General features: G+C 37.7%; 1 protein-coding gene across 5 annotated transcripts in view; it reads left to right on the forward strand.

Moving 5' to 3' along the window:
* The window catches only part of KNDC1 (kinase non-catalytic C-lobe domain containing 1), a 75,241-nt gene extending 64,418 nt beyond the window's left edge, over positions 1-10,823 (forward strand). For all 5 annotated transcript variants that reach the window (XM_039337459.1, XM_039337460.1, XM_039337461.1 and 2 more), the window contains 6 exons: positions 533-615; positions 1,726-1,876; positions 4,977-5,099; positions 5,227-5,286; positions 7,891-8,048; positions 8,327-10,823. In XM_039337459.1, the coding sequence (XP_039193393.1) occupies positions 533-615; positions 1,726-1,876; positions 4,977-5,099; positions 5,227-5,286; positions 7,891-8,048; positions 8,327-8,555 (804 nt within the window). In that variant the 3' untranslated portion in view covers positions 8,556-10,823. The remainder of the gene's footprint in view (positions 1-532; positions 616-1,725; positions 1,877-4,976; positions 5,100-5,226; positions 5,287-7,890; positions 8,049-8,326) is intronic.
* Positions 10,824-15,080: the final 4,257 nt, after the last annotated feature.

Raw genomic sequence — 15,080 nt, forward strand, 5'->3', positions numbered from 1 at the left:
TTTTCTATGGCAACCAGAAAGAGGTTGTTTACCATTCCTTTTTGAGGGTTTGTTGGTTTGTTGCTTTCCAATCTAGCTAGAACAGGGGTCTTCAAACTTGGCCCTTTTATGACTTGTGGACTTCAACTCCCAGAATTCCTCAGCCAGCATGCCTGGCTGAGGAATTCTGGGAGTTGAAGTCCACAAATCATAAAAAGGCCAAGCTGAAAGAAAATTGACCAGATGCTCACTTCTATCAGTGACTCACATTATTTATAGAATGAAGCTGCTAAGAATGTATTTCAGCTGGGATCAGGATTAGTTCTTTTGGACTAAAATTGCTGTGATTGTCTTGTAAAAAGGCTCTTAATGAGAGAGACATGGATGGAATGTAAAGAAATACCACTGATGCTCCTTGTTTTACTGGTATAATTGGTGTTTTTTGGGGAGGTCATTTCCTAAGAGACTATGTGAGTTTGGATTAGAAAAAACAATAATGGAGCCATGCAAAATAGAATATATAATACATAGTGATTTTCTTTCATCTGTTTAGGAAATATTCCATAAATGTCATCCAGTGCATTTTCTAAATTCAAGACTGCTCGGGGTCAACGATAAAACTATGCTTCTCCCAAAGTAAGTTTGGTATTTAGCCAGCCCTACTGATGAAAGTGGAAAACTGCTGACATGCCAGAGTATTTAGCTTCTGCTGTCATGGTTCCGACTAATGAAACAGTTCAAAGAACTTCCAGGCATGTTTATCCTAAAGCCTTTATTACCAGTGTTACAAATTGACGGCACATCATGGAGGTTTATGCCAGAATCTGAATTCCTCTTGCTGGCATCTAACTTTTCTTGCTAAACCCCTCCCTTATCTTGCAGTCACAAGTCACATCTTCCAATTAGCCCAGAGGGCAGAGATTCACTTCCATTTCTTTTCTCTGGCTTTTGTTATTCCCCCCCCCCCCGTCCCTTTTCTCTGTCATCTGCATTAACTCTAAAAATGCCAGACAGTTCTGCGTATTTTGTCAAAGCAAGAATATTCAATATTAGCAGCGTTGACATCTGCTTAACTTTAATTACAGGCTAGAGCCGTTATTTACTAGCTCCTTCTATTGATATGTGGTGACTCTGCAGAAACCCTTTGATGCTTTTTCTTTCTTAGATGGATTAAAATGGCAGAATAGAAGACAGTGCATTTAATCAGAACCATCTGAACAAGTTTAGCTCTAAGGCAGATGTTCTCAAACTTTCTCAGTTAAGGAAGCACCTAGCTATTCCCAATCCAGACCATGCTGCCCTGGGGCTCCTCAACAAGCTCACTAACTGTTCTATATATTAAATATTGTACTAAAAGATCCTTTGGTGTCCCTGCAAGTTCACTGCAACATCTCTGAGGTTGCGGTTCATGATAAAAACTTATATAGATCTACATAAGACGGTGTGAGATAGGAAGAATTTCAGAAGTCTAGTTTTATTCCTGGCACCATCTGGGCTTTGAAGGAAGGCAAATCAAAGACTGGATAACTTGAGGATAAGTTATCCAAGGCATTTACTTTGTGCTTAACCTTGTACTTGCCAGTTATGATACATTCTGAGAATTTAGGTTTTTGAGCTCTGACCTTACATCCCTTCAGGTTGGAAATACATACATTCCAATTCATTACTTTCCTTGCAATGAGTTGTGTTAGCTTGTGCATAGTTAGATTTAGGCTGTAAGTATTATAAATTGTTTTTCTTTTACAGGGCTTCTTCCTCTGAATTGCTCTCTTCTCCAGCCTATAACCTTTTTGTGAAAAACTGTGTCCAAGATGATTACCTCCTGCAGCTTTTAAAATATGCAGATAACATCAGTACCTGGGTTGCTGCTGAAATTGTCAGCAGCTGCAGCTCTAAGGTATGAATTCCTATTTTAGGAATGTGTGTGTGTGTGCCTGTGTACATGATCCTTTATTGTGATTTACTTATATGGTTAATGCATATTTCTTCTCTGAAGAAAGTAGGATCGTAATGCTGTGTTTCCCTGAAAATAAAACCTGGTCTTATATTTATTTATTTTTTTGTCCCCAAAAGAGGCATTAGGTCTTATTTTCCGGGGATGTCTTAACCGCTTACCTTACGACCACTGCAGCCAGGCCTCCCATGCTTTGACACCTGTTGCACCACTGTGCAAGTTCTTCTGTGGCCACTTGCAGCTGCACACCACATGGTGCATCACACCACTGCCACCAGCCACGGAAGGACATTGCAAGACTTGTCACGCCGATTGCATCACTGCCACTGCTCGCAGCTGGAGGCCACAAGGCCCATCACGCTGCTGCCGCTTGCAGCAGGAAGTTGCGAGGCTCGTTGCACCAATTGCACCACTGTTGCTCACAGCTGGACACCGTGAGGCTCACCGCGCCTACTTGCGGTCAGCATGACAAGCCTTGTGGCTTTGTGCTGCAATTGGCGCAAGCAGCACGACGAGTCTCATGGCCTCCAGTCACGAGCAGCGGCAGCAGTGCAATTGGCGCAACAAGCCTCGTGGCGTCCTGCTGTGAGTGGCCACAAGTGGCTGCAGAACTCAGGCGGTGGCATGACAGGTGTCAGGGCGTGGGAGGCCTGGCTGCAGCAGTCCTAAAGTAAGTGGGTGCAGGGCATGTGGAGCAGCTCCACCCCCACACGCTAACTTGATTTTTATGTGGGTGCCTTGCCCCAAAACTATTTTTGGGGTATTGGGTATACATGTAAAATCAAGCTAGGACTTATTTTTGGCATAGGTCTTATTTTTGGGGAAACACAATAGCATTAGCAATAGCGCTTAGATTTATATACCGCTTCATAGTGCTTTACAGCCCTCTCTAAGTGGTTTACAGAGTCAGCATATATTGCCCCCAACAATCTGGGTCCTCATTTTAATGACCTTGGAAGGATGGAAGGCTGAGTCAACCTTGAGCCAGGATCGAACTGCTGGCAGTCAGCAGAGTTAGCCTGCAATACTGCATTCTAACCACTGCACCATCACGGCTCTTTTGCTGTCAGAGAAATCTTTTGTTACCTCTGAATTACATTAAAAAAAAATGTTTACCTTCACCCCTATAATGATAGCATTCTGAAATCCCTTCCAGCCCATAGAGGTGAGGTTAAACCTTTCGGCTTTGTTTTTATACAATGAGAAGTACAAGGGCACAGATCTATCCTTTTCGATGGGTAAGTGGAACTCTGTTGACCTGTTCATTGCAGCTGTGCTGGTTTCAGCATTCTCCTACAAATCATCTGCCTGCTAGTGAGTTGACAGGTCCAGCATTTGAGAGACCTACCTGGTGCTTGCACTTTGTCTCTATAGCTGAATAGAGACTCTCTGTTGCCCATTCAAGTAGACATAAATCCTTGTTGTTTACTAACACAGATTGCCTGACAGTATGACTTTGGATAGGTTCTTTAATCAACGCTGAATATGATATAGGTTCACTGAACAGCAAGCGAGGAATATGGTGGTATCGTCAAGTCTTGTCTTCCTATTCCACATATCGAGAAAATTTTCAAATCAATCATTTTTTGACATGTCCTATTTTGATGTCATTTTCCTTACTAAGCAAATCTATTTTTGTCACTCAGGCTCTAAAGCTGATATTGTAGATTTGGTTTTCTGTCTATAGCATTGCACAAAAGTAAATGAGCTGTGATTTGATGTTTTACCAACTGCTCTTTGGAAAGGGAAGTATAAGAACATTTCTTATAGAAAAGTGTTTGTTGAAATTGGCAACTTTAAGATGTGTGGACTTCAACTCTCAGAATTCCCCAGCCATTTGTGTGTGCCGTTTAACACATCTGTGTGGATGTGTGTCTTCAAGTTAGTGTTGACTCCTGGACAAGTCCCTGCAGTTTTCTTGGCATTTTTAGAAGTGGTTTTTCCTTGCCTCCTTCCTAGGGTTGAGAGAGAATGACTGGCACAAGGCCACCCAGATGGCTTCCTGCCTAAGATGGTCTGGTTTATAGCCTGGTACCTTAACTATTACCAAACTGGCACTCCATTTAATAGCATGATTAGCAAATGGTACAGGACAATCAAGTGTAGTTTATCTTGGGTATCAATTGTCTGAGATAGTTTCTTGAATGTCTCTAAATATAGCAACATTCCTTGCAGATACCAAAAGGGAAGAATTGCTTAATTGTTTACACTTTTAATTTTTCTTTTTCTTGCTTTTTTTGCTAACTTTTTTTTAATGTCCTGTATTTTATAGGTTTTTGAAATTCAATGAAGTTATATTAAAAAGGAATATATTATCTGAACCCTGAAATTGTATGCCTATTAAATATTGTATCATCAGATAATATAATTTGTATTTTAATATATTAAATGTATTAAAATGTAATATGTATTTTATTGCAGTGGTAGGTTAAATGCACCAGGATGCTTGTTCTTTGTTTTCTATTTGTATCATTAGATTTTATAGTTTATTTAGTTTTCTAAAGTTTATAGATTTAATTTGCTAGATGCTTTATTGTATGTTATTATATTTTATCTTGCTATATTCTGATCATTAACCAAAAATAAAGCCTCCCCCCTTCCTTCTCAGAAATGCACATAATTATTACTTAGTAACCAGAAATTACTTGGAAACCAGAGTTTTTGTAGTTACGTAATAAATCTGATGAAGAGGAGTTTCACAGGAAAAAATATATAAGATGTGCTCTGTGGTTTCAGCAAACAAAACAATTACAGTAATTTATTTAATCTGACACCAAATCTCCCTTTTTAGTGAGCATTTTGCTTTGGTTGCCAATGGGTAATGAATTTTATCACATTTAGCTAACTGGAGTTGAAAGCATTTAGCTATTTCCAGTTGTCTTCATATAATGATAATGTCCTCCCTGACTGTGTACCAAAAAAAAAAGTCTTTCCTGGAAATGTGTTTTTTGACATTGAGTGCTGGGATTCCAAGCATGGGTTATAACATTGGCCGAGAATAGTGATAAATATTGTTAGACAATGTATTCTATTTGTTCTCCAGGTACAGATGAATTTGGTATCAAAATTTCTCTTCACTGCCAAGTGTTGCTACAAGCAAAGAAATTTTGCCACTGCAATGCAAATCCTCAGAGGTCTGGAAAATCTCATTGTCAGACAATTGCCTGTGAGTAGTGTGCATATTTAATAGTAGTTTACACAGGTAATATATTTTTATAATATTTGGAGCACGCAAAGGATGCATTCCACTTGTAATATTCAGAAAACTAAAATTTATTTTTATTTCTGTTCAGATTTGGAAAAGCTTGCCTTCTAAAGTTTCTGACATACTGGAAGAACTGAAGGCTGTAGAGGTACAGTACAAATAAGCTCTTTATCATGAATCAAAATAGAGGCTGTTCCTCTATAAATGTTTGTTTAGTTGCTGAAAAGCCTGGTTTCAGGGTTGTTTCATATGTTTTCTCTGTAGATGATCAAATGGCCAACATGCTATACAAGTAGTCCTCAACTTATAACCAGAATTGAGCTCAAAATTTCTGTTGCTAAGTGAAACATTTAAGTGAATTTTGCTTCATTTTATGAACTTTCTTGCCATAGTTCTTAAGTGAATCACTGCAATTGTTAAATTAGTAACACGGTTGTTAAGTGAATCTGGCTTCTCCGTGGACTTTGCTTCTCAGAAGGTCACAAAAGTTGATCACATGACCCCAGGGACATTGCAACGTCATAAATATGAGTCAGTTGTCAAGCATTTGAATTTGAATTGCCTTATCATGACGATGCGGCAATGGTTGTATATGTGAAATATTGGACATAAGTCACTTTTTTCAACACTTTTGTAACTTCAGATGGTCACTATACAAACTGTTGTAATCTTTGCTTAATACTGGCGCCCCTTAGAGGCTGAGGCATTACAAGCATATTCTCAGTTTGTGGGCCACAACTATACAATTGACTGTGAATGACTTGCCTGTGGCCCCACCCCACCCCGATCTATGGTACAGGAATAGGCACCAACTGGATAAGCAGATAGTATACTGGGCATCTGAACATGCATGGAAACTATAGGCCAGTGATGGTGAACCTATGTTTTATATATATATATGTAATATACATACATACATATACATACATACATACATACATACATACATACATATACTGTATATATCACAAGTAATATACCCATTTTTTTCCCTGTACTCTCTGGACCTTCTAGAAGTTATATGAGAAGGCCTTGTTCTTGGGACAGTCTCCAAGAATGTCCAAAAATAACATGACATTTTCTGGGGCTCCAAAGGCCCAGTGAGATCAGGGTCTCTTGCACTCTCTTCCAGAGGATCCATAAATGAGAGTCTGGAGGAGAGATCCAGAGAGCCTTTTTTTTCCTCTCTGAGTTGTGCGGGTGCGTATGAATGAGTGACATATCAGTAGAGTCAAGGTGGGCATTTTCTGAATTCTTGGCACTGAGCCCCAAAGGCTCACCATCCCTACTCTTGGTCAATGTTTTCCTTCCTCAAGTGTGAGAGAATAATATTAGAGACTATTTCAAGTTATCCCAGCTTAGACTGGACTGGAGATGGTAAAAAAAGAACACCTGCTCTGCATCTTCCTTTATAAAAGAGAATATTTGTAGCTCAGGGTTGATATGAGGGGTCCTTGGTGCTCTCTGAGCTTGCTTGTTTTCTTGCAGACGTCTCATTACCCAAACCAGGTATTGTCATCACTATCATCATCACTAGCACTGATGATGTTACCTAGTTTGGGTAATGAAATGCCTGCAAGTAAACAAGCAAGCTCAGAGAGCACCAAGGACCTCTCGCCTTCCTTTATACATATGCTTCCCTTACCCACTATAGTATTCCTCTTTCATGCAAACATAGCTGGAATAAATACATCTGTGTTCCTGTCTCAAGAAACTGTTGAAAATCTTGAAGCCGTGATGGAGGACAGCTTACTTATTTTTTCTATGTTTGTATTCAAGCCTTCCTCCTAAGATTTGACAGAAGCCTACAGAGAAACAGTTCCCAAACCAGAGACAAGTTTAAGGCTGAGCAGAAAGTTAAACAAGATCTTTCTGATCAAGGACTGACATTGTGTCAATTCTACATGCTGGCTTGCCTTTGCTGGAACTCCTGTCCCCATCTTCTCCGCCTAATGGTTTATCACTCCCTTAGGCCAGAAGCTCCAAAATGTTTCTTGTAAATGTCATAATCATAGCCTTTCTGACAGTGAGCGAATAAAGATTTGGAAGGCTATTGGGGACTTAAAAAAAAAAAGCCTGTTCTCTTATAAACACTAGGATAAACACAAATTGAATGATCCATTCGCTTGTTTCTATTTTCCTTGCATTCTGCCTTGGGTTTCTTTTGATGCAGTTGTAACATTTCAGATTTAGTTGCAAAAGTTGAAGCATGTTGAATTATTTTTCTCTAGCTCCTGTACCTGTGGGGATGAGAACATTTTAAACACTTACTTTTGAGAAGTAAAATACCTTGTTTTTATTAAAAGTAAATCTATCAACGTCTTCTACTTTTAGCAAAAAGAAAATGATTATTAGGAGTAGTGTTCGTATGTATGTATGTATGTATGTATGTATGTATGTATGTATGTATATGTGATAGGTAGTATTTGCTCTTCCAAAGATCTGGAACATTTCTGTCTCCTTGAATGAATCACATTTTGCAAGACAGATAACATTTTGCAATTGCTCTTTATTTTCTCCGGGACTGAAATCTGGCATAAAAATCCATGTCCAGATATAAGACATTATTATACATTACTTACATTATATATTATACAGTATATAATATACACATATCCATTATATTTTCCAATTCCAAGTCTTTTCTCTTTAAATATTATATTTGCTATGTGACAGCATAGCAAAGACTTTGCCATCAATGGTTGTGCTGTGTTCTAAATGTCTGACTGCATATCTGTGTTAATTATATCAGGTATTTTTAAAAAGTGACAGCTTGTGCTTAATGGAAGGGGAGAGATTTAAAACATCTCCAACAATTCCATCAGCTCATATTCTAACTATGCACATACAGCAACTTGAAACTGGAGGATTTACGATGCGAAATGGCACATATAAGTGGACCAAACTTAGGTAATGTTTTTATGGCATGGAATTTATTAAAATGGAATATTGTCTTGCAGGTTAATATAGCTTAACAATAATGTTAGAAGAACCTATTCAGTATATTAATTTATGAAATAATTAAAGGCAAGATAAATTGAAAGTTTTGATTATTTATTGTAGAATGTTTTATATAAATGTTTTTTTAGAAAATTGAATATTAAGCACCTAACACAGTGTTTATTTCCCTACTTTATCAAATATGGAAAAAGAACCCTACTTATTTCTTTCATCTTTTCTCTTTTAAGAAATATTGCGAAGGTTGTGAGCCAAGTTCAAGCATTTCAAGAAAACCCCTACATGTTCCCACCAGATTGCCAATTACAAGATTTCTTAAGACAAAGAATAGCTTTTCTTAATGATGCAGACATCTTTGCATTAGCAGCTGATAATTATGCCAACTTTCATCAGAAACCTGAAAAGCAATCTCGAAAAATACAAGATGCCTTACACAGGATGAAAGCGATGTTTCAGTGACGTTTATATATCTCTCAGGCCATTTTTTATTTAAAGAAACATCTTCCCAGATCAGTTACTAAAAAGCTGTCCAGGTAGTCCTCGACTTACTACCACAATTGACCCTAGAATTTCCATTGTTAAGCAAGGCAGTTGTTAAGTGCCTCATTTTATGATCTTTTTGCCATGGTTGTTAAGCAAATCACTGCAGTTGCTAAGTGAATCGCGTGGTCATTAAGCTAGTCTGGCTTCCCTCATTGACTATTTTCATTTGAGTTTATCCCTTGAAATGGATACAAAAAATGTATTAAAAATCCCCATTTATAGAAAATATACAATTCCATCAAGAGAGTAAAAGAATCGAAATGGAACTAGGCTGGTCACATAGCAAGAAGACCTGATGGCAGCTGGACCAATGCAGTCAAAGAATGGATCCCACTTGATAAGAAGCGTCCATGAAAGAGACCTAAAACAAGATGGAGCAACGACATCAGCAAGTAGTGCGGTCCCAACTGGCAAAGAAAAGCTCAGGACCCAGAAGACGCCTTCATCCTGCAGTGGATAGACAATGGCTAGAATGAGGATGAATCACCATTTTGAAAACAATGTTGATTGAGATTTGCACTTGGCTCAGTTTCTGTTTGGAACTGCCAAACCTTTGGAGGCATGTGCAAGATTCCTGCTGTTAGTTCCTTCATTTAACAATAAATTAGCTTCAGAAGAACATATTAAAGGTATATAAAGAAATTAAGACTAAATCCTTTCCCACCTATTTTGTCTTGAAGATAGAGATTACAGATAAAGATCAAATCTGAGTATGTCTTATAAGAAGACCCTGTTTTTCACAAATATTTCACTATCTTAAAAAAAAACTCAGCCCGATTACCTTTGGAGAAACAGTGGCATCCATAGGGGTGGATCTACAAAGTCAAGGGGGTGATTAGAACCACAAAATCAGCCTTGCTCCTTTTTAATGTGTGATGCATTCATGATACACAAAAGAGAGCGGGCTTGGATTGTGTGATTATGTCTGCCAGCTTGAGAGAGAGAGAGAGTCCCCATATATCTCTTCTGTTGGGCTATCTCAAGTTTTGCTATTTGTTCATTTTCTCCACTTTAGGTGCTTCATTCAGCAAGTTCTTTCCCAAGAATCTTGTTATGAGGAACAAACCACAGAGGACAGACAAATAATAAAAAAAAAATTCTGCTGCACATTCTCTGTGGTTTCTGCATAAAAAGTCTGGCAGAGAAACTGCCAATGAAATAGGAGCAGTGAACATCTCTGGAGCCAACAGCTCTTACTATGTGGCCAAAGGAGAAACTGGAGACAAAAGTTGACAACATTAAAAAAAGGACAAGAACTGGATGCAGCCCATAGGCAACCAGTTACAAGCCACTATCCCAAAAGTGCTTTTTCCTTTGGGATAATTATGACCTGGGTGGCTGAAAATCTCCATAGACATTTACAAGCCACTAGTTTAGCTCAATAATGACCTGAGAGGGCTTACGCTGATTATTTGAGTTCTTTACTTCAATCTAGGAATAGACATTCAAAACACAATTCAAAACAGAACCCCACAATGGCCATACAGCTAGGGCCCCTCATCAGAATGAAGTAGCAGTTAAAGTCCTCCATCTGATAACATGCAGGAGATCTGTTGAGAGCTCCTCTTGTTGTTTGGGAGAGGCGGAAAGTATCAGAAGACAAAAAGATGCATCAACAAGAGGTAGTCCTACCACTCCCACTAAGTGCCTCCAAGGGAATGTATCCCTCTAATGACAAAATCGTTTTTGGTCTCAATTACCTAATGCTACCCAAGTACTCATATAGTGTCAGCTCCACAGGTAATAAGAAAATGTTTAGTTGCCCACTTACTCCTAACATTCCTTCACATACATCTATTAAGTTTTGGGGGTTGGCATGGCCTTCTAAGATTGAATTCTCAATATGCAGAAATGATTAGACCTGAATTTGGTTTCTTAAGTCAGAATAGCTAAGCTGAAAGCAGAGCCCAATTCCAAATCATAACCACCGATTTGTGTTTTTTTTTTTAAAAAAAAAATCATGTTCAATATCTACTATTCTTATATCAACTCTGCTATTTCTAGCTTATGGTTCTAAGGCAGCATATGATTCCTTTTCAAAAATAATTTTCGTACAAATTTGCAAACGATGCATTTCTATGTGTGCTATGTATGTATTTGATTGGAGTGACTTTGTGTATGCATGTACTTAAGCTTTCATTTTTTTTCCTATCATTTTCTATTAAAACAGCACCTGTTAAACAATTAGTTTGGGACAATTTTATCATTGCACACAGATTTGTTTCAAAGGATTTAAATCATTTATTTAAGCAAGTATTTACTATATTACCTAGAAGCAATTTTCCTATTGAATCTGAAGAAAATTAATAATAGTGATATGTTTTATTTTGTTTGAAAATATTTTCATTTTCAATTCAGTCAAATCTATGCTATTGAATTTTTGTATATGAAATTATTTTTCAAAAGTCTTTAAGCTGTTGTCTGTAAAAATTGTGACGATGAATCATATACAGCCTTCTTCTCTTTGTAATTGCTTATTTTTCCAGAAGATGGCACTGGAAACCTATGATTGTAGTTTTGGAAAATATCCCCCAGGGATAATCTGAGACTTAGTTTCATCAAACACAAATACTACACATAGGGAGGGAGGGAGGGAGGAAGAGAGAGAATGTATTGTGCTTAAAAGTTAACAATTTTATTGCGGTTTAAGCTTTTTCTGGTGAAAACTTAATACATCTCTATTAGTGTTTAAAGTGCCACCTTCATTATTCTTTATTATTTGCCACTTTGAAGAAGTCAGAAAGATACATCAAACTGTGCAATAAAACATATCCTGGTATTCAATTGTTAAAGTAAATCTACCCAAAAAAAGAAAGGCATTATATTCCTACTGGTTCCAGACACCTATATTTATTAACATAAGTTCTGTTCAAATCCAGTGAAGCAAAAGTTGAAGGTGTTTTAAGGAGGTGACTTTAAAGCAGGAGACTGTGAAAATCCTTAGTGTTGGATTCCAGATCCAGATTACTAGCCAGGCTGTCTGTGGCTGATGATAACTACAGTCTTAAAAATCTTGGAAGTGTGACATGTTTGTCATTCTCAATTTGTAGAATGACATACAGATCCTCAGCATCTCCTCCCCTAATTAAATATGCTACAAAAGTTTCCCTCTAGCATTTTTTTAAAACAAGGTTAGCCTGGTTACAAATCAATTGCCTTTGCTTATCTAAGAAGTGTATATTTCAACACATTAATAAAAAACATTGGTTGCAAGTCAGTATATAATTAAGTCCCCCCTTTCAGAATGAGATCTGGCTATGTTTCAAAATAATGCCACAACCTGCTGCAGAAACAGGCACACTGAAGTCTAGAGATCAAAGTCCTATGCTACGTATTAATAAATTGTGTCATTGTGCTTCACTTATTTCAAGATTTTGTGGAAACAATTCTATTTGAAAAACTACCAGACCTGCTCTGATAATTGGTTAGAGACATTTTTTTAATATAAAACCCTTCCATTTATATCCTACAGAGCCTGTTGGACCACAGAAAAATGAAAGATGCCAAAGCAGAATTGGCTAATACAGGAATCCTTGACTTATGACCACAACTGAGCCCAAAATTTTCTTGCCATTGTTAAATGAATCACTACAGTTGTTAAGTTAGCGACCCGGTTGTTAAGTGAATCTGGCTTACCCATTGACTTTGCTTGTCAGAAGGTCGCAAAAGGAGATCACATCATCCTGGGACACTACAACCATCATAAATATGAATCGGTTGTCAAGTGTCTGAATTTGGGTCATGTGACCACAGGAAAGCTGCAATAGTCGTAAGTGTGAAAAACAGTCATAAGTCACTTTTCTTACTGCCGTTGTAATTGAATGGTCACTAAATGAACTGTTGTAAGTCGAGGACTACCTATACAAAGATTACAGGAATTTACTTGGCTCGTCACCATGATTTGCCCCAAAAAACAGAAAAACCTCAACAAAAATCTGTTACATACTAAACCACTATCTTCTCTCACATAAAAAAAAATCATGTTATATATCATTACATTATTAATGTTTACTTGACAATAGAAAAGGGAGATTAAGCAAATTTACTAACATAGGCAGTCCAGTAGTCTAAAACAGAGGTCCCCAACCTTTTGGGCACCAGAGACCAGTTCCGTGGAGAAAGGTTTTTCTGCAGACCGAAGAGTGCATGGTTTTGTGTGCTGCCCACATCCCAGGGATGGGGCTTTGCTTGTTTGTGCGGGCTGGTTGCTGGCATGCTGGGGCCCAGTACCAGTCCATGGACCAGGGGTTGGGGACCCTTGATCTAAAATCAATATTTCTCAACCTGATTAACTGGTCTAAATAGTTCTTCAAGCAAAGCTAATGTGTGTGTGTGGGGGGGAGGAAGAACTCATCAAACCATTATATAGGCATCCTTGTATAATGAGTCCTGAACATAGTTATCCCATAAAATAATTTCTGTCCAAGAAGACCTTTTGTGACAAATGACTATTTTGCATGAAGTACAGTTGCATTTTGATATTAAAACATCCAATAGTGAGTGGAACCAACTGATTTTTTTCCCCTGTAAAACCCCAAAAATATCAAACAGAAGAAACAATATGTTAAACTGGTCATAATTTTAAAGCTATACCACCTTATCACACTTTGAATATTTGGGGGTTTTTGTGTCATACTTAGCATGTCTTTGTGGCTTGTTTGTTACTCATGTGCTCCTATTTGCGAGCTCTTATGCAATTTCTAATATTTTACTGCATGTGCACCTATAAAATATAATTGTCAAGAAATCTAGATGAAGGGTTAAGGCAGCTGCATGGAGCACCAAGGTCACCATTGTGCATATAGGAGTAGATATCACTGGACAATTTAAGCAGAAAGGTATGTTACTACAGAGAAAGTAGGACATACATGATATTACTACTTTCAACTCAGGTGAGTTATGTTCTGTTTGGGGGTTTGTGGGGTGGGGGTGGGGATGAAGAAAGAGTTTAAAAAATCTCCAGTTAGTCTTGCCTGGGAGAAAATAAAAACACTAGAGTTTCCACACTTGTGAAACTCATCTATTCTGGAAAAATCCCAAGCAAAATTCATTGATCTGATCTTTAGTGCATAACCTGAAGGGAAATTCCTTTCTAATCAGATGAATGGTGTTAAGATAATCATGACAAAGTTCTATCTGTCTAGTCTTCCTTTATCTGTATTGCAACAGAGAGCAAAGATGGGAGATGCCAATCCAACAGGCAAAATCCACATCTGACAAAGCACTTTTGTCTCAAGGTTAATGTAGCCATTAAACATGGCTAGATCTAGCATTATTATTGATCTTGCTCTCAAGTTTGCCAAGACCAAGAAGGTAAGTATTTCAGGAGACACAACACATCTACAGTAGATACAGGAACCATTCATAGATGTTCCCATTGTTGAGAAACGATCAAAAGAATTCACTGGAAGAATCCAGTTTCTCATCTGGAGATCCAGAAATATGTCAGTTCCTGTTTGTATTAATTTAAAAATAATCAGTTTAAAGTATGCAAAACCTTAAAATTAGACTATTTGTTCATCTTTATGCTATATTCTGAATAGACAATAAAAAGACCTTAAGAAACAGCCTTTTTACTACATTACCATGTAAGGTCTCAATTCCTGGATAATTTCATGGATATGTCTGGGTTCTTCCTTTAACAACAAAACAAAACAAATTTGGAATTCTTTTCTTTTGAGATTTTCCCATCCCACTCTACTTTCCAATCTTAGGTTTTCTTGAATAATTGACTTCGTTTAGAATTTCAAGATTAGCTAAGGTCATTTAGTAACTCTCATCTTGATCCCTCTGTCCTGAAGATGTTCCACAGTTTTCTCTAAGCTATGCTTTCCAATTGTATTGGAATAACAATTATGGTAGTTATATTCCTAACACAATGGAAAGACTAGGAAAAAAGATTGGGAAAAACATTCTAGAGGTCTGAATGGGGGACTTTCTTACACAAAGAGAACATCCACCATTGAATTATGTCCTTTTTCCAAGGAAAAACAACTTTAAGATGAGGATAGCTTGTGGGAACATTGTTGGAAGTGAAGAAAAATGCCTTCTGCAGCACTTTTGGTGCTCAAGTGTTGGTGATGACACTTGTTTTAGAAAATTCACAAAATGATGTTATTGCTACTCCCGTTATTACAGTGCAGTAGAGTAATCTGGTGCTGGAAGGTGACTAGGCATGCAAGGCAGGAGAACAGGAAAAGTGGCACATCAACAATTTCCTTCCAGTGCTGAAAATTGTAGAGAATGGCCCACATCACTGGATTTGCTATCACTGATCTACACACAATATCTGACCTCTGATTTGTTTCATGTTTGCTTTGTTCTGGGAATTCGATTTTAGGAACTGCACTTTGTTTATATCTTGCCTTTTCTCTAACAGGTATTATATCTCTGTGACTAATGTCTTGTGAAATATGTTAGGATGACTACACGTGTGACTGG

The sequence above is a fragment of the Crotalus tigris genome, unplaced genomic scaffold, assembly GCF_016545835.1.
Source record: "Crotalus tigris isolate CLP2741 ecotype Arizona unplaced genomic scaffold, ASM1654583v1 scf7180000017678.2327064, whole genome shotgun sequence".
NCBI classification, from domain to species: Eukaryota; Metazoa; Chordata; class Lepidosauria; order Squamata; family Viperidae; genus Crotalus; species Crotalus tigris.